This window comes from Phyllopteryx taeniolatus, chromosome 12, assembly GCF_024500385.1.
Source record: "Phyllopteryx taeniolatus isolate TA_2022b chromosome 12, UOR_Ptae_1.2, whole genome shotgun sequence".
NCBI classification, from domain to species: Eukaryota; Metazoa; Chordata; class Actinopteri; order Syngnathiformes; family Syngnathidae; genus Phyllopteryx; species Phyllopteryx taeniolatus.
Window position 1 is genome coordinate 26,625,491 of NC_084513.1, and position 24,869 is coordinate 26,650,359.

Consider the following 24,869-nt stretch of genomic DNA (forward strand, 5'->3'; position numbering starts at 1 on the left):
TTTCGGGTGCAGCTGGGATTGTACTGAGCGCAAAGATCACCAGGTGTTGATCTGTAGCCAGGTCCACTCTGATGATGTCATCACTCTCAGTAGGTCCCATTGTCGCGAAGGAACAGTGAGTTGTACTCCACCAGAGCTAGGCAATGGGAAGAGGTCTCGTGGAAGGTGACCAATCATGGGGACCGTGAGGTTGAAGTCGGAGCAGATCAAGAGGCCAAGCCTAGTGGATCTGGGCATGTGAATGTCGTTCCGTGTGTGGTTGTGACTCAGCAGCACGGTTGTTCGGGAAGCGTCTAGGAGGGGTATGGCATGCAGCGACAAACCCAGGCCATTAAACTCCGGCGAAGCCTGAAAGAACGCTGTGGACCAGTTCCGGCTTGGTTAGCGCATGCGACCAGTCAAATAGGGATGTTGATAGTTGACGCTTTTACTATAACTTCGTCTTCGCTCAAAACTTCGCAAGCGTCGGGGATGGTTTGTCCAGACTTTTTAACGGTTTAACAACGTGGTTGGCGGAGCCACCATTAGCGTGCGACCACAAAACATCGTTAATAGTGTCAACTTGAACGGCCAGTCGGACAAGTACATCCGCGCCAACATAAGCAAATTGGGGACTACTAGGAAGCAGTGAGTTAACCAGCGATGGTTCCATTGGAGTTTTGGGGCGCATATGCCCACTGCAGTGGCGGCAGAGATGGCACGGGGTTAACGGGAAAGCGAAATGTTTTCAGCGTTAACTGAAGGCCAGGATGACGTCATCTGTTGGGCAGTCATGCAAATTAATTCCACCAGCAACATTGGGGCCGTAGCGCTCTTCGTGCGGTGGTTGGACAAGATGACAGAGAAACGTGTCAAGTTTTCTAAGTCGGTTCAGTGGTGTCGAGGTGGCTCCAGGGGACTCGGCGGTGTCGTGAATGGGGGTGTCGTTAATTGAAGGAGTGCGGCCTGACAGGTTGCCGTCCTCCGAGTGGTCCCAACCCAGGCACCGGCCTATGAAACTATGTCTCTCGGCTTGCCTGGGAATGCCTCGGGATCCCCTTAGAAGAGCTGGAGGAAGTGGCTGTGGAGAGGGAAGTCTGGGCTTCTCTGCTAAAGCCCCCGCGACCCGACCTCGGATAAGCGGAAGAAAATGGATGGATGGATGCATTTGATTTCTATCATTGTAAACAATTAATTTGTACCTACTCAGTCGCTGCTGTTGTTCATTGTCTACGGAGCAACGACACTCAAACAGTGGACCTCCACTTGGATATTAAGTGGATTACCCTTTTGCATTCGGTTGGATTTTTATTCTCCCCCATTCCCGGATTGGTCTGCTAAGGCTTGTTAATGCATGCTAATGCTAACACGTGCTAATGTTTGCTTACGCATGCTATCGGCCAGAGAAAACTGATTAGCCCACTGCTAAGAGTGAGGAGTAGTGAATAGTAAATGATGCTTCTTGTGTGTTGTTTCTCTATGAGGAAGTGGAGTCTGCACTCTGCAGTAGCTTGTAGCAGTTTGCCATTTGCCCCTCCCGCTGGCTCGTGCCTATTCGCACAGACACACACACACACACATGGAACCCTCTGTCCACCCTTAAAGGTATTTCTCTAAAAGGGCCAATCCCAATTCTATCCCGAGGGCCTTACCCTTCATCTTGGCCCTTAGGGGGAAATGGCCCTTGAAATTGGGACGACACATCATCACCCCTCATCCTCTGTTGGCTGTGACATAGACAAAGGCAGCATTTGTTTCGATTTGCAAAATGTTGTCTAATGTGAAATGAATTTTACTATTATAAATTTATGTTTTTATTTAAGTGTGTCTGTTTATTAGTTTTTATTAGTATTAGTTTTAGTTTCTAAAAGTGGCCTTTAAGACAATTGGAGTATTGTTGCCTGTTTTTTTTTTAATACAGGTACTATAAAAAACTGGTCCCATGCTATTTTTGGCGTCAACAAACCTACGTTCGGTACTGGTATTGGTACTTGGTGCAACACTAGTTTCAGTTGTGCATGGGAGTTTCAGTAGTGTGCGTGTAAGTTTCTTATGTGTGTGTTAAAGCATTTCAGTAGTGTTGTGAATGGAAAAAATTCAGTAGTGTATGTGTGAGAGTGTATTAATAGTCTACAGTGTATGAGCAGGAAAAAACTAGTGAATGTGAGAGCATTTCAGTAGTGTCTGAGGGGGTTTCAGAATGGATGAGAGAGTTTTTCAGTACTGTACTGAAGTGTGAGGGGTAATCCTAAATTATGTCCTTTGATGGCTCCTCATTCTTTCCAATCTGTTTCACTGAAGAAATAAAATGTGTATTAAATCTATTGTTTGCTTTTAATATGAACAAAGAAAATATGTATCTCACAACCGTTTATTTATGCTCTTTCTAGACCCGGTGATCTCAGCTGTGTTGTGTATTTTGTCCATTGTTGGTCTCATCGTTGTGATCCTCCTGGCCTATACTGGATTCATCTGTCTAAGAAAGAGTCATGTGCCTTCAGTTCTGGTAAGTTAGCTTTGTTGATATTTTGTTGAAAGATGCATCTCACATCCTTTTCGTGGATGGTCAATGCAGAAGGGAGTGTCAGAGTTGTGATGGTGGTCATCGGTGTTGCGGCTGGGTGGGTGTGGGGTGTGAAAGTGTCCCTTTCAAATCTGCAGTAGAAGGTGTTAAAGTTATCAGCTAGTCCTTTATTGTTCTCCACTTGGGGGGGATGGTTGCTTGTAGTGACTTAGCGATTGTAGACCACGCCAGACTGACTTTGAGTGGTTAGCAGTAAACTGGTTTCTCATCTTCTCTGCATAATTTCTCTTTGCAATGTTACTTTCCTTTGTCAGCTGGTTTCTGGCCCGATCGTACAGGACTCTGTCCCCACTGTGGTAGGAGTCCTTTTTAGCCAGGCGAAATTGTTGAAGTTTGGGAGTGAACCGCATCTTGTTATTGAACGTGCGAAATGTCTTTGTCGGTATCCACACATCTTCACAGAAACCGATAGAGGATGTGAAACTGTCCGTATATTCAGAGGTTCCCAGTTGAAGTTTCAAAGACATTCCAATCCATGCAGTCTAAACAGTCTTGAAGTTCCATCTTTGCTTCATTGGTCCACTTCTTCACCGTTTTCACCACAATCTTCGCCCATTTAAGTTTGTGCCTGTATGTTGGTATTAAACATCAGATGACAAAGATGTTATGGGGTCAGTTAAAATTCATATTTGCATTGTGTATATGTTATGTAATACATGCATGTACAACCCCAATTCCAATGAAGTTGGGATGTTGGGTTAAATAAAAACAATACAATGATTTGCAAATCATGTCAGAACTTTATTTAATTGAATACATGACAAAAACAAGATATTTAATGTTGAAACTGATAAACTTTATCGTTTTTAGCAAATAATCATTAACTTGGAATTTTATGGCTGTAACACGTTCCAAAAAAGCTGGGACAGAGTCATGTTTGCCACTGTGTTACATCATCTTTTCTTTTAACAACATTCAATAAATGTTTGGGAACTGAGGACACTAATTGTTGAAGCTTTGTAGGTGGAATTCTTTCCCATTCTTGCTTGATGTACAGCTTCAGCTGTTCAACAGTCCGGGGTCTCCGTTGTCGTATTTTACGCTTCATAATGCGCCACACATTTTCAAATGGGAGACAGGTCTGGATTGCAGGCAGGCCAGTCTAGTACCCGCGCCGAACTGTATTTACTGACATTGGTTTTCTGAAATGTTCCTGAGCCCATGTGGTGATATCCTTTACACATTGATGTCGGTTTTTGATGAAGTGCCGCCTGAGAGATCGAAGGTCACGAACATTCATTGTTGGTTTTCGGCCTTGCCGCTTACATGCAGTGATTTCTCCAGATTCTCCAGATTGTCCTGTCCTGTTCGACTATTTTCTCACACACTTGTTCACAAAGAGGTGAACCTCGCCCCATCTTCCGGGAAGCTCCTTTTCTACCCAATCATGGCACCCACTTGTTCCCAATTAGCCTGTTCACCTGTGGGTATGTTCCAAACAGGTGTTTGATGAGCATTCCTCACCTTTCTCAGTCTTTTTTGCCACCTATCCCAGCTTTTTTGGAACCTGTTGCAGCCATAAAATTCCAAGTTAATGATTATTTGCTAAAAACAATAAAGTTTATCAGTTTGAACTTTAAATATTTTTATAGTGTATTCAATTAAATATAGGTTGAACATGATTTGCAAATCATTGTATTCTGTTTTTATTTGTGTTTAACACAATGTCCTAACTTCATTGGAATTGGAGTTTCCAAGTTTTCAGCCATAGTTTTGCGAAAGAATTTGGTTTTAATGACGCATCTTGAGCCCTCCCCGACAATACCCGAAGCTCAAGACACCGGAGTGTGGTTACTCTGTCCATCACAAGGACTACCCGAAGCGCTGTTGTAATTGCCAAACACAGCGCGCTACACACGATACGCAATGGCGAGCAATGTGTGCAAATATGAGGAGGATTTCGACGTACAGGAGCACCCAACTGAACTTGGCATCATCAAACCGAACATGTTTGAGCCGATCAGGAGGTCGGAACCTGACAGTGACGACGGCGAGCAGCCAAGGAGCAGCTGTACAACAGAAAAAGAGAGTGGCCACTGGCGTTGAGCTCCGTGATGTCTGTATGACATTTTTCACATATTCCGCCACCTTTTGATTTCCCCGATAGCGGCGTGTCGTTGTCCGCTCTGTGAAGTTGGAAGCCGGGAACCATTGCATCGTCAACAGGGATGCGTTCACAAAGCAAAGTCTCCGTGTAGCACAGTGCGGCAGAATGTCCGAAATCTTTACTGGTCTTTGTTAGGAGATGTAGCTCATCCATTTTGTTGGGTAGCGAGCGTAGATTTGCGAGGTGAATCGATGGGAGGAGCTTGCGGAAATATGCACTATTCAGAGCTGCGAACCTCAACAAATTCACTTCCAGATTCAATTTGTCCAAAGTTCTCTGAATTTCCATATTTTCAAAGGTTTTTTCAAGAACATTAATGCGGGACAGTTATTGCAGTATATTTTGTAATAGGATAAAAATAATTCTGCATCCCACTCAATTGCACAACATATTTACTCCATAATTGTAATTGTTAATGAATTATGGCGTCAATATGTATTTGAATGTTTTTTTTCATCAACCTCGTAATGACAGACGCGGTTGCACCCTGAATCAAAGTATATGAGATTTCAACGTACCATCGTCAAAAATATCTGTATATGGATTAATTCGCCTCTACCAATTCTGTTTTCAATCTTGGTTAAAAATAAATAAATATTAAATCAGATCTCAAAGGTAAATGAAAACTCAGCACTCAAATTTGCAAACAAACAAACAAATAATATTGCTGATAGATTAAATTGGATAGTTTATGGGCTATAGTTTCTATAAGATTTCCATGAATGTAATTGTATAGATTTATATTACATATATAGCTTCTCTATCCATTATTGGATACTACTGAAATTATGGAAATGTCCCCATTGTGGGACTATTAAATATTATCTTATATTACAAATATTAATCATTAATAATATAATTTAACCCGACCACGCCGTTCTCAGATGACGTCTCCGGTGACGTATTAATTCATTTCCGGTTCAGAGGGCATCTTGTGAGGCAGTGAATTATTTTACAGCCAGCCATGGGGCGTAATAAAAAAAAAAAAAAAAAAAAAAAAAGAGTGCCCACAAGCAGCTTTCTCCCCTGAGGGAGCCCAGGTATAACTCTGCTGTCACTCTCAGGAGATTGTAGAGAGTATGCCCTGATGGAACAAATGGCACCCAGAAACCTCCAATCTCTGACTGCCCTGCAAATCTGCCTCTGGCACCCTGCTAAGCCAGTCTGCATACACAATACATCCAAGAAAAGCCTGGTCCAAAATTAATTACCACCCAGTCTGAAGAATCTCATCAACAAAGTAGAGAAACAGGGAACCTGGTTTCTCACCCATACGTTAAACTAATTAACAGTCATCCCCCCAGCCAGTCTGAAGGGTCTCACCAACAAAGACCTTTTTCTGCAAACTGACTTGATGACCAGGAATTTGAAAAACCTGCTTTTTAAGTGTGACTGTTTGACAACAATGGAATAAATATCCGCCACCTTTTTATCAAGACTCAAATTCAACAACGAACTATGTTCTTTCGATATTAAAAATCGCATGCAGGGTCCTGCCAAGCGCTCTGGAAATTTTTATGGCGCACATGCGACACCTGCAGGCGGTGGAGAGCTACTGCACTCTACGATTGAGAGTTACTGCGAACATAGCTTCACCGAATGTGAATGTTGCGTGACATTTTAGGAACTTTGCATGAATGCTCCCAGTGTACCACCACACCAATGTCAGTTGTGATTGTATGTCTGTCAAATCTGTTTGATAACTGAACTGGATGAGACGTTTCACCCCACACAACACAATTCCCACATTGCAAATACTAAATCCTCTCAACACCCATATAAAATTGAAACACTCATTACATGGATTCAACTGGGTGTGCGTGACAATGCAAAACTGAAAACTGTTTTTTCTTTATCTTAGATCCAATAATTAAGCTTTTATTCCCACTGGTTTAAAACCACAAATAATCCTAGGATGGAAAGTAGCACTAAGGGGTGCGATCAACGCCGGCGCCGCTTCTGGGTTATTTTTTTAGCAATGCGCGCTACGAGATACTGTTTGCTGACTCTTCGTATGGCGCCACACACAAATTCAAAATTTTCTTTGACTTTGGAGTTTCACTGTCATTGTTGACTTTGATAAGTATGTTGCTCGTCGAGTCCTCCAATCATTTTTTCAGTACTCTAGACAGCCGTTTCACCTACTGACAATTGTTAAATAAGGTTGGATATTTGTTCATTTAACAGTTTGAGGTCTTTTAGCTGATGTGTTACACTTTTGTTTCAATGTATTGTCATGATTTTCTGATGTCTTTCTTTTTGTGTTTTAGACATCCATCCATCACAGTAAAGAGGTCCGGGTTTTTGTGCCCCACAAAGCCTTCTTGTCTTCCCTCTCAATGATACCAACACTGCACTCTCCAAGTGAAGAGAAGGACTGTCGAACATCAGCTCTTTGGGATGTAGAAGACTCTTCTGGCTATGGAAGTGATTACAAAATGCATTTGGCCGCCAACTTACTCTCCTCGTCGTCCCCAACACTTCCTTTATTAGCTCAGCCTGAACCACTCCCAAGCAACACTTCAAACTCAAACTCTGGCTTTTTCTCTGTAGGTGTTTTTTGTCCACAGCCTCAAGCCTATTTAAATGGTGCATCCAAACAGTCAACCATAGACACAGCCTCACTTTCTGACTGTCTCTTGAACTCAGCCAACAGTCCGGTTTCATACCAAGCTAGTTTAACGGCAGAGAGGATACAGCCGATCGAGCTGGAAATTGGGGTGGTTGGAAAAACAGACAACAGAGATGTTAACCTCCACTCTCTAATTTTGGGAAGGTATGTGGAGGAAACGGAGGAGAAAAACATTTTTGACCAATCGAATGTGGATGCCATCGATTGGGAGGAGCATGACGGCATGTCAGTGATGGTTCCAGAAACTTGCAACACTACCGAAGGACCCATTGAAGGAACCTCCTGCCCTGTTGATGATGATGATCAGCAATGTGAATATTTTTCATACATAAGCCGCCCATCATGTACCTTGTAGGATATACTATATATTCCAGGTCAGTTTTGTGTCAGCTAGTGAAAGTACTGATCAAAATTCATTTCCATCAAATCTCGAACTTCAAAACTCTGTGTTATACAGTTAATTTGGGATTAATTTACCCTTTAAAGAAACACATTTGGAGTATTAAAATTTGAATCTCAGTTGAACCGACAAACAAGAATCCAAAAGGAGCTGCCTTGAAGATGTTAAGAGTGACTAAGTCTGCGAGGATCACAAAATGGAACCTCTAAGGTGGAATGAATCTCGTCAGGGGTGGTGGTTCACCTCAGATTGGGAAAGTACATATCCATAGTAAATAATGGAACTGTCATCATCATCATAAAACATCTCACTGTACAAGTAATGACTTCATTAACACACTACTTTCTAGCACGCTTGCTATGCAGTCTGTATGCTGTATATTTTAGTGAGCGGTACTGTGGGGCACGTGGTGTTTCTGCTTCATAGTTGTAGGCATAGTCAGCCCCAGGCATGAGTGACCTGAGTGGTTGCTTGTAGGGGTGTCGCGATCTGATCTTTGAGAACGGATATCACCAAAAAGAAAAAACGAGTGACATTAAACAATAGTGCATAGCATTAACAAAAAAGACCTGAAAATAATACCTTTGCTAACCTGCCACAGGTTGTCCGCTGTCTGTCGATGGAGCTCCAGAGTAAAAGACTCTATGCTCCCGCGGTCGCGCGTCCGACAACGCCCGCATCACATCACGCGACCGACGAATTGCCCCACGCAGCATGTCTGCATAGCTTGCCGCACACCCGACGGCGCGGGGATCATCTCTCATGATTGGTCCGTTTTACTCACATGCTGTGATGACGTACCAGCGTGCCCATTGGTTCTACATACCATCTACGTCGCCGCCTTCTCGATCGATTTTGCAGCATAATTAAACGTATCATCTGGTCATCTAGGTCCATTTGTTCTGTCGCGGTCGCCATTGTTGTTGCTTTGTTCCTTGTTACTGAAAGGAAAGTAAAAACGGCTACTGGAAATGGCCCAAAAAAAATGCAGCGGAAACTCCACCCTGTGGTGTCCTATTCAATACCAGCCGTAGCGACACCCCCTGACTTGGAGGGGAACTGCAGCACATTTTCAAAACAGTGCAAGTGGGTTGAAAACTACGCGCGGGACAGCCGCAGTAACGTCAGCGCGCAAGTATATAAACAAGCCTGAAGGAGTCTATGATTGCCAGCTTCATGGCTCACCTCCCTCGACTCCCGAGATCATGAATGAGCAGACTTGCGATGAAGACGGCTGTAGCTCCCTTGGGGGACACACTGGGGTGCGATCCGGCTACCTGCTGCATAGCACCACCTGGGTCGAGGTGGCTGAGGATTCTGCTCCCAGAGGTTACGCTTCTCCTAATGTTCCTTCTATACAACCTCTGTAACACCCCCCCCTACACACACATACAAACCACCACTCTCATAGAAGAAGACTATTATCGTATTCATTATTTCAATGCCATCACACAATTCAGGAATATTACCGAACATCATCCCACCTGGTCACTGCCACAACACCACAAACCACATTACATTACATTATAAAAAAAGCCATTAAACCATCCATCATCCTCAATATGGCACTTTTAAATGTATGCTCTTTGTTGTAAATGATCACATTTTAGATCATAAACTTGACTGTTTGTTTTTAACTGACACTTGGCCGGGTCCAGCTGCATCTCCAGTTCTTAGACAGACCTCTCCACCATATTAGCTTCTCCATCTCTGTGCGAGATAGTGGGAGGGGAGGCAGGAAAGCGTCAATAAGAATGAACACACTGACCGCCAAACCCATTTCATTTGACCTCTGGACTTAGTTTTTTCTTATTGCTTGTCTGTTTCGTTTTGTTGACTTGGCTGTTTCTGACCACTGCTGCGTTTCTTTTTTTTTTAATAGATATATTACCAGTTTTATTCAGTGGCAGCCTTATGTGCGTGCGAACTGTAAGGAAACTATCTCACCTCTGAAATGACTGCAAACTTCACTAATGTTCTCATCTCACCTCCACCCTTGAATGGTTTGGTTGGTGATTTTAACTTCAGAGGAGCTTGGACTCAGTTGCCCCAGCAAATACAAATGTTAAACAAAAACAAACTTTCCTTGGAAAACGGAAGAAGACTGAAAAAAGGCTGAAGGGTAGCCCAGAGAAAATGTAGGAAGAGTAAAAACACTCAATTATCAAATAGTCTGCACAATTTAAACTCGTTAACACAATGCTGTGAGAATTTGAAGGAATGTGTACTTCTCCAAAATGATCACTGACCACAAAAATAACCCCAAAAGTTGTATTTTCCATCATTAACCACATTTCGACTCCCGTTTTAAACAGCTTACTGTGAATCCCAACATATTTTCTTCGTGAGGGATTTCACAGATCACTCGAGAGGAAAGATTAACAGTATCAGATGTCATATTTTACCAAGTTGTGATATGTTTTTAAATACATAATGTTTGTCTTTACACTGGACAGTTTTGTCCTGGCCAATGCTGAGATGCTGATAAGGTTCTCTTGACAGTGAGGCTCATTATGTCTTCTGGACCCCTTCCCATCCATTTTCCTCACCAGAGTCACAGGCGTGCTAGCGCTTATCTCCGCTAACTCGGGGTGAAAGGCATGAAACACCCTGAACTGGTCGCCAGTCAATTGCAATTTGAAGAGCAATTTAGATTTTAACAATCTTGACAATTACCAAATCACAAACATTTCTTTACTATGTAGTGTACAAGATTGTGCGTTGGCCACAGCAAGGCTATGATTTAGCATTAATAAATAACGTTTTTCGGCCTTTTTATCTCAATGTCAAAAATCTTTTGGTCCGAAACACAAAATTCACTATTGGCTCAAACATTTTGGCCGGTGAAATGTCAGTGCATTGCTAATTTTAACAATTTATTCATCTTGCTTACTTTCTTTTACAAATCAAAGGAAGATTGGACATTGTGTAAAATGTAAATAAGAATACTATGATTTGCAAGTCATTTTTAATATATTACAAAGGCAAGATATTTTTAATGTTCAAACTGATAAGCTTTGTTTTTTGCAAATATTCACTCATTTCAAATTTGATGCCTGCAACATTGCAAAAAAAGCAGGGAAAGGGGGACGTTTACCACAGTGTTCCATCACCTTTCCTTTTAGCAATATTCAATTGGTGCTTGGGAACTAAGGACACTAATGGTTGAAGGTTTGTAGGTGGAATTTTTTTCCCATGCTTGCTTGATGTACAAATTAATTTGCTCAACACCCCGGGGTCTTCGTCATCGTATTTTGCACTTCATAATGTGCCACACATTTTCAATGGGAGACAGGTCTGGACTGGACTGCTAGCAGGCCAGTCTGATACTCACACTCTTGTCTTGCTGAAATAAGCGGGGATGTCCCTGAAAAGCACGTTGCTTGGATGGCAGCATATGTTGCTCCAAAACCTGTATGTACCTTTTAGCATTAATGGTGTCTTCACAGACATGCACATTATCGATGCCTTGGGCACCAACACATTCCAATTGCGTCACAGATGCTGGCTTTTGAACTTTGCACCGATCCGGATGGTCCTTTTCCTCTTCGTCCCAAAGGACACAACGTCCATGATTTACCAAAACAATTTGTTATGGGGACTCAGACCACGGCACACTTTTCCACTTTGGATCAGTCCATCTCAGATGAGCTCAGGCCCAAAGAAGCCGGTGGCGTTTCTGGGTGTTGATATATTATTTTCTCTTTACATGGTAGAGTTTTTTTCTTCCATTTGTAATTGTAGCGACAAACTGTGTTAACCGACAATGTTCCTGAGCCCACATGGCAATATCCTTCACACAATGATGCAGTTTTGAATACAGTGCCGCCTGAAGGATCGAAGGTCACAGGAATGTAATGTTGGTTTTTGCCCTTTGCGCTTAGGTGCAGAGATTTCTCCAGATTTGATGATGAAATCCCTAAATTCCTTGCAACTTTATGTTCAGAAACGTTCTTAAACTGTTGGACTATTTGCTCACACAGTTGTTCAAAGTGTTGAAGCTCGCACAATCCTTACTTGTCAACTGAGCCTTTTGGGGATTCTCCTTTTATACACAATCTGATACTCATCTGTTTCCAATTAACCTGCTCAGCAATGGAATGTTCCAAACTGTTTTTTGAGCAACAAAACACTTTCTGTGTTTTGTTGCCCCTGTCCTAGCTTTTTTTGGAACACGTTGCAGGCATCAAATTCAAAATGAAAGAATATTAGCAACAAAAAAATAATAACCTGAAATATAATAGTCTCTTGTAAAGCAATAAACACATCGGGGGAGGGGTCACGCGAGTTCACCCCTAGAACATTCCCGGGCAAATGTCTGGGAGAGAGGAGGGGTGACTGTTTTTGAATGGCCCAGCCAGAGCCCTGACTTAAACCCAATTGAGCATCTCTGGAGAGACCTGAAAATGGTTGTCCACAAACATTCACCATCCAACCTAACAAAACTGGAGAGGATCTCCAAGGAGGACTGGCAGAGGAGCCCCAAACCCAGGTGTGAAAAACTTGTTACATCATTCCCAAAAAGAGTCATGGCTGTATTAGCTGAAAAGGGTGCTTCTACTAAATAATGAGCAAAGGGTCTGAATACTTATGGCTGTGTGATATTTCAGTTTTTCATCAATCTGCAAAGCTTTCCACAATTCCGTTTTTTTCTGTCAATATGGGGTGCTCTGTGTACATTAATGCTTTCGTTGCTAGGATAATCAGAAAGATTTTTGACACATAGCAGCTATCAACATTAAACCATTACTTTTCATTACTATTGACAAAGGTAGAAAACAAATATCTTACCATGTCACCATCTGAAGGAGAAGTTTGGATGGCTAATGTTCCAGTATGCATTAAGACCATATATGTCACGATTCAAAGTCATGGGAATTGGATTGGAGCCATTGCGCGTTGGCTCTGGGAAGGATATCCAAGGCGAGGTGGTGGACCATCTGGACAAGGAGCGAGCAGGAAGCAGGAACGTGAGCAGGTGATGAAGCAGACAGCGAGCACGGGAGGAACACTGGAGACGGAAGAGAAGCAGATCGGGTGAGTATAGATGCGGGTCGTCTGATAGTTACTTGCATACCACAAAAACATGGAAGTATGACAGGCTTTAAATGCAGGCAGTAATGCGTGATGGTTGAAGACAGGTGCACGGGCCAGGTGATGCTTATTGCCGGGGCGAGGGAGAGACGAGGTGCAAGGCGCCGCCACCCAAAGTCCAAAAGAGGAACTGCATGGCATGGATCATGACAATATATCTCCCTAGCTTTAAAACACTAAAAACAGCATTTACCCCAAAAAATGGGGTGTCTTCTTAGATATGTAATACGTTTTTGAGCTATTATAATAGTTGAACAGACTATTATCCCGGACTTTTTGGTTTCAAAATTAATTATCCAACATATTGTTCTGTATATGCAGTAATATGTTAAGCCAATTAAACAATTATATGGTTTCACAGTCATATTGACCTTCTGAGGGAGCTGACACTTAAAAAAACAACACATTTGTGTACTCATCATTAACTTTAAGTTAGACAACTCAAAAAAAAAAAAACTTTCTGTAAGTTTGATAGATCGATGAAGTCAAACAAGTCTGCAATAAAAATTTTATCCATAGCGATTCAGCTTTAAAACAATAAAAGCATAATTTACCAACAAACTAATGTTATAGCACTTACACGCTGGGAGAGCTAGGTGTGCATAGGTCCGTAAGTCTAAAGACTATATCAAATATCTTGTAAGTAATATTTTGCAACAGCCATACGAGTATAAAAAAAAATGTAACCGGTAGCAAAAGCAAAAGAAAATTACTCGCCATTCAATTGTGTGATATACAGTAGATGTTGAGAACGCAGTAAGTAAGGAGAAGGTAGGCCTAAAAACTTCATACTTTTTAAAATTTTTTACTGGCATACAGGTGTGTAAAGAAGTTAAACCACTTTGATAAAACAACAACTTTCACAACCGATATAGTTCCCTGTTATTTTGAAGTTATTTCAGAAAGTTGCTACTTGGGCCGTTAACTAGATTCTAAATGTATTTCGTTATTAGTATATAGATAGATAGATAGATGGATATAGATAGCTGGATATAGCTAGCTAGATAGCTGGATATAGCGAGGAAGCTAGATAGATAGCTGGATATAGCGAGATAGCTAGATAGATAGCTGGATATAGCGAGATAGCTAGATAGATAGCTGGATATAGCGAGATAGCTAGCTAGATAGCTGGATATAGCGAGATAGCTAGCTGGATAGCTGGATATAGCTAGATATAGCGAGATAGCTAGCTGGATATAGCTAGATAGCTAGCTGGATATAGCTAGCAAGATAGCTGGATATAGCTAGATAGATAGCTGGATATAGCTAGATAGACAGTCGGGACCCGTTGTTTAAATTGTAGCTGAAACAACCTTTTGAGAATTGGGGTAAAATATTTATGAGCTGTGTGGATAAAGTGTTATTTCTGCTAACATCAATAACATTGTGCTCATTAGTCTTAAAATACAAGGGACATTTTTCCATTATCAGAAAAAAGGCACTTTAATAGATAGCGTTTGGCAAGGGCTAAAGCATCAAATAATCAAAATTATGAATTTCACAAAAAGGAACTGTACATGAAACATCTGCACCCTCATAAATGAAATAAAATGTTTCAGGCCGATTCTCTGAGATGAAAACCAAAACAGTCCAAAAACTGAAAATTCAAAACATGAAAATAAAAACACTAAATTAGTATTTGACTAGGCCAGAAACATCAAATAACAAAAAAAAATGAAATTCACAGAAATGAACTGTAAATGGCGGCATGGTGGACGACTGGTTAGAGCGTCTGCCTCACACTTCTGAGGACCGAGGTACAAATCCCGACCCCGCCTGTGTAGAGTTTGCATGTTCTCCCCGTGCCTGCGTGGGTTTTCTCCAGGCACTCCGGTTACCTCCCACATCCCCAAAACATGCATGGTAGGGTGATTGAAGACTCTAAATTGCCCGTAGGTGTGAATGTGAGTGCGAGTGGTTGTTTGTTTGTATGTTCCCCGCGATTGGCTGGCAACCAGTTCAGGTTGTAACCCGCCTCCTGCCCAAAGATAGGATAGGCTCCAGCACGCCCGCGACCCTTGTGAGGATAAGCGGCTCAGAAAATGGATGGATGGATGGATGGAACTGTAAATGAAACATCTACTCACTCATAAATGAGATAAAATGAAATAGAAATTCTGGAAGGAGCTAGACGAAGTAGTTCTGATCATCCCAGACAGAGAGAGAGTCGTAATTGGTGCAGATTGTAATGGACATGTTTGTGAAGGGGGTGATGAAGAAGTGAGGGGTAAGTACGGCATCCGGGAAAGGAACTTGGAGACAGCATAGGATGATGGTGTGTAAAATGACTCTGGTGGTGGGGAGGAAGATTAGGAAGACAAAGGCAGAGAAGAGAACCATGTGGTGGAAGCTGAGACAGCACGAGTGTTGTGCAGCTTTTTGGGAAGAGGTGAGACAGGCTCTCGGTGGACCACTACAGCCAAGGTGATCAGAGAGGCAGGGAGGAGAGTACTTGGTGTATCTTCTGGCAGGAAAGGAGAGAAGAAGACTTGGTGGTGAAACCTCACAGTACAGGAAATAATACAAGTAAAAAGGTTAGCTAAGAAGAAGTGGGACACTGAGAGGACCGAGGAGAGGCGAAAGGAATACATTGAGATGCGACACAGGGCAAAGGTAGAGGTGGCAAAGGCCAAACAAGAGGCATATGATGACATGTATGGCAGGTTGGACACTAAAGAAGGAGAAAAGGATCTATACAGGCTGGCCAGACGGAGAGATAGAGATGGGAAGGATGTGCAGCAGGTTAGGATGATTAAGGATAGAGATGGAAATATGTTGACTGGTGCCAGCAGTGTGCTAGCTAGATGCAAAGAATACTTCGAGGAGTTGATGAATGAGGAAAATGAGAGTAGAAGAGGCAAGTGTGGTAGACCAGGAAGTGGCAATGATTAGTAAGGGGGAAGTTAGGAAGGCATTAAAGAGGATGAAAAATGGAAAGGCAGTTGGTCCTGATGACATTCCTGTGGAGGTATGGAAGCATCTAGGAGAGGTGGCTGTGGAGTTTTTGACCAGCTTGTTCAATAGAATTCTAGTGCGTGAGAAGATGCCTGAGGAATGGAGGACAAGTGTTCTGGTGCCCATTTTTAAGAACAAAGGTGATGTGCAGAGCTGTGGGAACTATGGAGGAATAAAGTTGATGAGCCACACAATGAAGTTATGGGAAAGAGTAGTGGCGGCTAGACTCAGGACAGAAGTGAGTATTTGCGAGCAACAGTATGGTTTCCTGCCTCGAAAGAGTACCACAGATGCATTATTTGCCTTGAGGATGTTGATGGAAAAGTACAGAAAAGGTCAGAAGGAGCTACATTGTGTCTTTGTAGATCTAGAGAAAGCCTATGACAGAGTACCCAGACAGGAACTGTGGTACTGCATGCGAGGTGTTCAAGGATGAAGTCTGGAGTGGCAGAGAAGTATGTTAGAATATTACAGGACATGTACGAGGGCAGCAGAACAGCGGTGAGGTGTGCTGTGACAGATGAATTTTAAGGTGGAGGTGGGACTGCATCAGGGATCAGCCCTGAGCCTGGTGATGGATAGGCTGACAGATGAGGTTAGACTGGAATCCCCGTGGACCATGATGTTTGCAGATGACATTTTGATCTGCAGTGAAAGCAGGGAGCAGCTGGAGGAACAGTTAGAAATATGGAGGCATGCACTGGAAAGAAGAGGAATGAAGATTAGCCGAAGTAAGACAGAATATATGTCCATGAATGAGAGGGCTAGTGGGGGAAGATTGAGGCTACAGGGAGATGAGATAGCAAGGATGGAGGACTTTAAATACTAGGGGTCAACTGTCCAGAGCAATGGGGAGTGTGGTCAGGAAGAGAAGAAACGGGTCCAAGCAGGTTGGAACAGGTGGAGGAAGGTGTCAGGTGTGTTATGTGACAGACGAGTCTCTGCTTGGATGAAGGGCAAAGTTTATAAAACAGTGGTGAGACCAGCCATGATGTACGGATTAGAGACAGTGGCACTGAAGAGACAACAGGAAGCAGAGCTGGAGGTGGCAGAAATGAAGATGTTGAGGTTCGCTCTCTGAGTGACCAGGTTGGATAAAATTAGAAATGAGCTCATCAGAGGGACAGCCAAGGTTCGATGTTTTGGAGACAAGGTTAGAGAGAGCAGACTTCGATGGTTTGGACACGTCCGAAGGGGAGAGAGTGAGTATATTGGTAGAAGGATGATGAGGATGGAGCTGCCAGGCAAAAGAGCTAGAGGCAGACCAAGAGAAGGTTGATGGATGTCGTGAGGGAAGATATGATGGCAGTTGGTGTTCCAGAGGAGGATGCGGGAGATAGGCTTACATGGAAAAGGATGATGCGCTGTTGCGACCACGAAAGGGACAAGCCCAAAGGAAAAGAAGAAGAGTGTAAAAGATGCAGAGTCCTCTAGCACTTAGACCAGTTTGAATGACTAATATAGCAATAGTCCGGTGCAATGACCATTGTGCAAAGGGCGCCGAGACTTCGAGGAGTGTATGCAGTTTAAAGTGACGAGTAGTGCGATAATCTGGGACAATGTTGATTGTGCAAATGTTGCAGATACTCCTCAATCAGTGTGCAAATGGAGCAGATGCTACTCTGGCATGAGTGGCCAGTATTGGTCAACAACAGATATGCAAATAGTGCAGCGTGGCGAGACTACTACAGTGAGTGCACGAGTAATGTTTGATTGGCCCCACAGAAATGTGACAATGAACTCAAGTAAAAAAAATTGCCAGCATGTTGTAATGGAATTGTAGGTTAGGTGTTTAAGAAGTTGATCGCAATCGGGAAGAAGCTGTTGGAATGTCTGCTAGTTCTAGTTTGCATTGATCGGTAGCGCCAACCTGAGGGAAGGAGCTGGAAGAGCTGGTGACCGGGATGCGGAGGGTCCGAGAGGATTTTGCACGCTTTTGTCTTAGTTCTGGCAGCGTACAAGTCCTCAAGGGTGGGTAGGTGGGTACCGACAATCCTTTCAGCAGTTTTGATTGTCCGTTGCAGTCGGAGTTTGTCCTTTTTTGTAGCAGCACCAAACCAGACTGTGATGGAAGAACACAGGACTGATTTGATGACCGCTGTGTAGAACTGCCTCAGCAGCTCCCGTGGCAGGCCGTGCTTTCTCAGAAGCCGCAGGAAGTACATCCTCTGCTGGGCCTTTTTGACGACGGAGTTGATGTTGGTCGCCCACTTCAAGTCCTGAGAGACTGCAATTTCCAGGAACTTGAAGGTCTCGACAGTTGACACGAGGCAGCTGGACAGCGTGAGGGGCAGCTGTGGCGAAGGATGCCTCCCGAAGTCCACGATCATCTCTACAGTCTTGAGCGTGTGCAGCTCCAGGTTGTGTCGGCCGCACCACAGGTCCAGCCGCTCCGCTATGCAGACTCGTTACCGTCCTTGATGAGTCCGATGACAGTGGTGTCATCTGCAAACTTGAGGAGTTTGACAGCCGGGTGCGCGGAGGTGCAGTCGTTCATGTAGAGAGAGAAGAGCAGCGGAGAGAGGACACAACCTTGGGGCGCCCCAGTGCTGATGCTGCATGTGGATGAGGTGGTCTCTCCCAGCCTCACCTGCTGTGTCCTGCCCGTCAGGAAGCTGTAAATCCACTGGCAGATGGCAGGTGAGACGCTGAGCTGGAGAAGCTTGGATGAAAGGAGTTCAGGGATGATGGTGATGAACGTTGAGCTGAAGTCCACAAACAGGATCCTCGTGTAGGTCCCTGCACTGTCGAGGTGTTCAAGGATGAAGTCCAGTCCCATGTTGGCTGCATCATCCGCAGACCTGTTTGCTCGGCAGGCAAACTGCAGGTGGTCCAGCACGAGACGTTCAAAGGACTTCATGACCACAGATGTCAAGGCGACAACCTGTAGTCATTTAGACCCGGGATTGTAGGTTTCTTGGGGACTGAAATGATGGTGGAGCGTTTGAAACAGGATCATACTTCGCACAGTTCCAGAGATCTATTGAAGATCTGAGTGAGGACTGGCGTGAGCTGGTCCGCGCAGACTTTTGAGGCAGGATGGGGACACATGGTCTGGGCCTGCCGCTTTGTAAATCTTTTGTTGTTTGAAGATGCGTCTCACATCCTGTTCGTGGATGGTTAACGCAGAAGTCAGAGGTGTGATTGTGGTCGGTGATGTGCCTGGCTGGGTGGGTGTAAAAGTGTCCTTTTCAAATCTGAAGTAGAAGGTATTCAAGTCGTTGGGTAGTGTGCTATTGTTCTCAGCTTGGGGGGATCATCACTTGTAATTAGTCAACGATTGGAATGCATGCCAGACTGATTCAGAGTCGTTAGCGCTAAACTGTTTTTCCAACTTTGCTGCATAGTTCCTCTTTGCAATGTTAATTTCTTTAGTCAGCAGGTTCCTAGCTCAATTATACACGGCCCTGTCCCCGCTCTGATATGCGTCCTCCTTAGCTTGGCGAAGCTGCTTAAGTTTGGCAGTGAACCACGGCTTGTTGTTGTTTCACCCATAGGAGCTATTCTAAGGCCTTTGTTCTCCTTGGAGTTTCACTTCCTCTTTTGATCTTCACCTTAGCTTGTCTAACCCAGTTTAGTCCAGTTTTACTTCCCCATGTAAGTGAGTACATTTCAACTCTCTCACTATTACCACACAGCGTTTCTCCTGCGTTACTATGGATACGACCTACAATAACTTGTTAGCCAACACTCTCTCCTGCTCCGAGGGGGAAAAAAAGCTCACTTCTGATCAATCTTTCCTGAAATAATACATGTATGCATAACATATACTCCCATATCCTGAAACATACATGACACAAAATACTTCATTTGCAGCATTTCATTGTCAATTTCTCACTTGTACACTGAAAGGTCGTATTGCTTCATCATCTTTCACTCACAAATACCAGTGTGGACACAGATAATTGTGGGCTCCTAATCCTTAGTGACCAACAATATTTGTAATAAACTGTTACAGGTTAAATATGTCTGCTAATATGCATTAAGCAAGCAAATGAGTATGAGTTTTCTCCGGGCACTCCGGTTTCCTCCCACATCCCAAAAACATGCGTGGTAGGTTCATTGACTACTCTAAATTGCTGGGATAGGCTCGAGCAGCCCGCGACCCTAGTGAGGAGAAGCGGCTCAGAAAATGGATGGATGGATGGATGAGTAGGAGACTATAGTGGCATGACATGTTAGATCTCCACTTTGGCACCATCTGCTGGACGTTTTACAGTACAGGTGGTTTACCATAACTGGGCCTGATCCCAGTCGAATTTTAGACATAATTCATACTATCAATTATACCAATTTAGACATAATTTGTACTATCAATTATACTAATATTTTCCATTAGTTTTCGCCACTACTCAACTATATATATCTATGACACTAAGGATTTATCATTCATTAATTTTCCGTAGCACTTATCCTCACTCGGGTCGCGGGCATTCTGGAGCCTATCCCAGTCTTCGGGCGAGAGGCGGGGAACACCCTGAACTGGTCGCCATCTCTCTCTCTCTCTCTCTCTCTCTCTCTCTCTTTCTCTCTCTCTATATATATATATATATATATATATACATAAATCCATGACTACATATATATGTCATGCATGAACTAACATGCGTCGATCTTTACCTGCAGACTTATCAGTGACATACAAAGAAAGAAGATATGCTCTCATTGTTCTCAAAATGGAACATTAGTGTATTAACAAGTTTAGCCACCTTTCACAAATTGTGTTTTATTTCGCATTCATATTGTGCATCAAACCTTGTACAAAGAGGAACCTCGGCAGTCTAATTCTTGTAATTGTAATTAAGCAACTTGTGCGAAGTGTTGCCATTTTATTTTAAAAAGTTAAAATAAAAACTAATACCCTAGTATTCAATTATACTTGCCTCCAATGTCTTGATTCGATTGATGGAGGCGAAACACAAATCCACAGGGAAACAGCTCCTAGCACCTTTTGCACAAGGTCCCAACTTCATTGGAATTGTATTAGTCAGGTTACCTCATGATTTCAGCATGGTTCAACTCAGGCCTCGTCCACCCATGATGAGTTCAATGCTTCAGTGTTCCAAATAAAACACTTGTTTCTGCTTTGATGAAATATTTTTTTCTTATACACGGACGTAGCATATTTCAAACAGATGCAGGTAGAATACAGAACTATTCACTGATTGAATGAGGATTTTAATCACCAAAAAGAAGAGTAGATTCCACTACGAGGCATGACACAATCGGAACCGTTGTAGCGGATACGCCCTATGGGACATGTTCGAGGCCCCAAGAGCCGATGGCCTTTGCAGTCCTGCTTCCTGAAGCCTCAGCCGGGCGGCCTGTTTTCACGGCACACACGAAACCTGGTTTATATAATCTGAAATCATAAATACTGGTTGCAAGTTTGGGGTAAGGAAGTCATTGATGACTGTTGAACAATGGAACATGGTCACCCAGAACCCCCCACTCTGCCCAACCCCCAGTGGTGATTAGAGACACTGCCTGTGGAAATTCAAATGGCAATGAAGAATTCCCACGCTTGTAACCAACAAAACAAACATTCATGAATATTTTAAAATAAATATATACTTTGATGTCTGTGTCATTGTGTCAGTTTTACAGTTCCGGCTACGAGACTTTGAGAACGGTTCCTCTTGATTTGAAGCCAAGCAGTACGAAGTGATGTTGTATTGAACAATACATAGTTGGTTTGCCAAGACTAAAGTTTAAGCAATCATTTTACATTCTTGATCCATGAATGAGAGAAAGTTTCATAGTTGGGAATTGTTTTTTTTTAATATGCCGAGTCTCAACCTCCATTTAGGGTGTGGCTCACGCAGCTAGAACAAAATTTCAACTGGAAACCAGAGTCGATGGGTGTGGCCAGTACAAAAGTAGAAAGTACAAATCTGTGCATAGTAGTCTGCGTTTAAGTTAGCAAGCTCACACGAGTCCCAACTTTGCTCTCCCTAAGATTCAACTCATTCCACGATAACATTACGAGTTCAGTCATATACCCTATATCTTGTTCTTTACGTACGTTTGTCTGTAATTTTTATAGTAGAGTCCCTCTGTATGTTACCCGATAGTTACCTCTGTTGATTTAATTACATTTTCTCTAAAATTCCACTTCCTGTTGTGCTTTGTGTGTGTTTGAGTAAAACTGTAAAATCGCTGTAATCGAGAACTCTTATTTTCCCCCAAGTAGCAGCCTTCTAACGTATTGAGATTGATTGAGATTGAGCTGTGTGGGAGCGAGAGCTCTGTATACCACTGTCGGAGCACAGCCCCTGGAGGAAGAGGTCCTACACACTGTCGTCATCGAAGTGGAAGGAATCCTTAACATAGCCTTTCCCTCAGATGTCAGTGACCCCAATCATGTGACGTCCAACTGTTTGCTGATGGTGCGGCAAGATGGTTCCCTGCCACAAGTCGTGTACCCCGGGGGGAGCTACACACCCACTGACGGTGGAAGCATGCCCAGGTGCTTGCTGACCACTTTTGGACCTTCATCAGGCTGTACCTACCTGGTCTCTTGTCCCGCCGGAAGTGGCAATCTTCTCCAGCCCACGTCGCAGAGGGCTCTGTCATCCTGATGCTGGAGCTCCAGCTTCCTCGGTCCCTGTGGCCTATTGGGCGCATCATCACAGTACACCCCAGCGCTGATGGTTATATGAGAGCTGCAAATGAGCAGTTCAAGGACAAGATGTACAAAAAAACGCACGTATTTTGTGTCTTCAGGTAGGCATGCTCGGCCAGCTAAGTCTGGGTCCTTCGTGTCTTGTGTATGCGCGGTCGAGGGAATGGGAAGGAGAGAGACCGGTGCTGCGAGAGGTTGTTACGAAGTTAATTAGTGTGACGCAGTTAGATTTACAACCCGTCAAGTCTGTTAAGACCAAAAGCTCTCTGTGTTCCTTTGCAGAGTGTGTGTCCATGAGAGTTAAGTGGCAGCCGCCACTTCTGTGTTTAGTATTAGGTTTGGTGAAGTTAAGTCCTCCTCCTACCTGTCGAAGTGCTAACGTTAACATTAGCAGTTACTGCGTTAGCATTAGCGGTTGTTAGCTAAGTACCTATTTGTCCTTATTTAATGTGCCTTATTTTCTGTATAGTGTATGTGAATGTGTAACCACATTCACACTTTAAGTGAGTATACTTCTCTTCAGTTAGTAATTGTCTTTGTTTCTCTTTAGTTTAGAGACAACACACACAAGACAAACTAGCATTACACACATACACATGCAACATAACCTCAGCCACCCTAAATACCTCACAAAAGTGGACAAAATTAACGTGAACAATACTGGACAATATTCAAAGTTTATTGGAAACTGTGGGAATGACTGGCCCTTTATTTGATAAAGTTGAATTGCATCATATATCTGCCTCCTTATTCCGCCATCTTGCCTTCACCTATCCTTTCCTGCATTCTGGCTGGCACTCCAGCTTGTGTAACATGGAAATGTGAATTGCCCTATTACAGTTATTATTCACCGGAGGTTGGACACCAAGTCATTGCTGTGCAAGTCACAAGTAAGTCTTAAGTCTTTACCCTCAAGTCCCGAGTCAAGTCGCAAGTCCTACACTTTGGATTTGGGGTCCTTTCGAGTATTTTTATTTTTTTGTTAACCTGTCCTGTTCAGCTGCATCGCCTTGTAGAATGGTGGATCTGTATGCCTTTGTGCTGGAACAGATTTGCTGTGCAACAGGGGAGTTTGAAATACTCCCTTTGCTTATTTAAAAAATTTTTAAATTATTCTGATGTTTATTGAAAATGCAGGGTCTTAGGGGAAAGACACAGGGACAGAGTGGACAAGGGAAATAGGGGTGCGAACCACAGCAGGACAATAGTTAGACAGTCTAGATATTTGACCACAAGTAACATTACAACAGTCAAATCGTGTTCTTATTTGTGGATGGGGCGGGGGGGACACCCGGTGAGGACATGCAACAACTAACCGAGAACTAGATGAGAGAGGACAGAAAAGGAAGTGGGGAATGAGCAAGGCAGTGCCACTGATGAGTGGTCCGGTGGGATTATTTTTCAGTCTCTAAACACCTGGAAGAACCTGTGAGTTGATATGTTAGTATAACCTGTGTTGTTATTAGTGGTCCAAGCACGGGCAATTAAAGCCAATAGCGTGTCTATCAAACATAGTGAATCAACACCATAGTTTGTAGTTGGGCCCGCCGGCACCTCCCTGGCACCCAAGGACGGAGAGCAGCCCGGTGACCGGCACCCCAGAAGGGCAACATGACCCCACCTAGACCCAAGAGGAGGAGGGGGAAATAGGCCCAGCATCCCCAGAGACCCACATCGCAGATCCTGAAGGATAGGGGTTCAAGTACATGCAAGTGACCCGATGACCCATTCAGGTGACCTTCTAAAGTGAGAAGATAAGATTTGGTCACATTAAATTACGTTTACATTACACATTACATTTCTGTATGACATTTTTTCCCAAGCAAACAGAATCAAGCTTCAAGGTTCACCATTTGAATGAAAATTGACCAATTTTTCCTCGTTATCCATTTGCTAATTACGTTTGGCAGAGATATTTTCTCGTGTTATATACTCTGACAACATTTTTTAATGTTGATAGCTTATCTTTCCAGTTTACTAAAATTAGTTTTTTAGCAATTGCTAAAACAAAAATTGCTAGTATTGGTTGAGCATGTTTATTTGTAAAATCTATACCTTTTAAATCACCCAGCAGACAATGATTAGGAGAAATCGTAATCCTACAGTTCAAAACTGAGGAAAATGAATCCAGTACTTTGAACTGGATTAGCTGTAAATTACAGTTTTTTTTTTTGTAATTGTGAATGTATTTCTACAGATTTGTGCCCAGTAATCATTGTCAGCAGACACTGAGAGGCGTTCTTCCCATTTTGCGATTGGTAAGTGTATGGAATTAGTACTTGAGATTAATTTATATACTTTTGAAAGGAGTTTTTTTGTTTTGTGGGAGTAGTTTGACTATTTTCTGAACAAAAACGAGTAGTTCTAAGCATTCGCGTGTGTTGAGAATCTTTTTAGGATTGTTGTTCTTACTTTATTTTATTGAAGGAAGTTACCACCTCTAATTTGAAATTCTTGGAATAAGTTTTCACGTGAATACATTATTTTTGAAAA

At 43.1% G+C, this 24,869-nt stretch overlaps 1 protein-coding gene across 7 annotated transcripts in view; it reads left to right on the plus strand.

The window, feature by feature from the left end:
* Nucleotides 1-23,112, plus strand: part of crfb2 (cytokine receptor family member b2) — a 66,028-nt gene extending 42,916 nt beyond the window's left edge. For 3 of the 7 annotated variants that reach the window (XM_061791886.1, XM_061791887.1, XM_061791888.1), the window contains 2 exons: nt 2,370-2,485; nt 6,941-23,112. In XM_061791886.1, coding sequence (XP_061647870.1) covers nt 2,370-2,485; nt 6,941-7,657 — 833 coding nt within the window. In that variant the 3' untranslated portion in view covers nt 7,658-23,112. The remainder of the gene's footprint in view (nt 1-2,369; nt 2,486-6,940) is intronic. The other 4 variants (XR_009791062.1, XR_009791064.1, XR_009791065.1 and 1 more) reach the window with 4 other exon arrangements.
* Nucleotides 23,113-24,869: the final 1,757 nt, after the last annotated feature.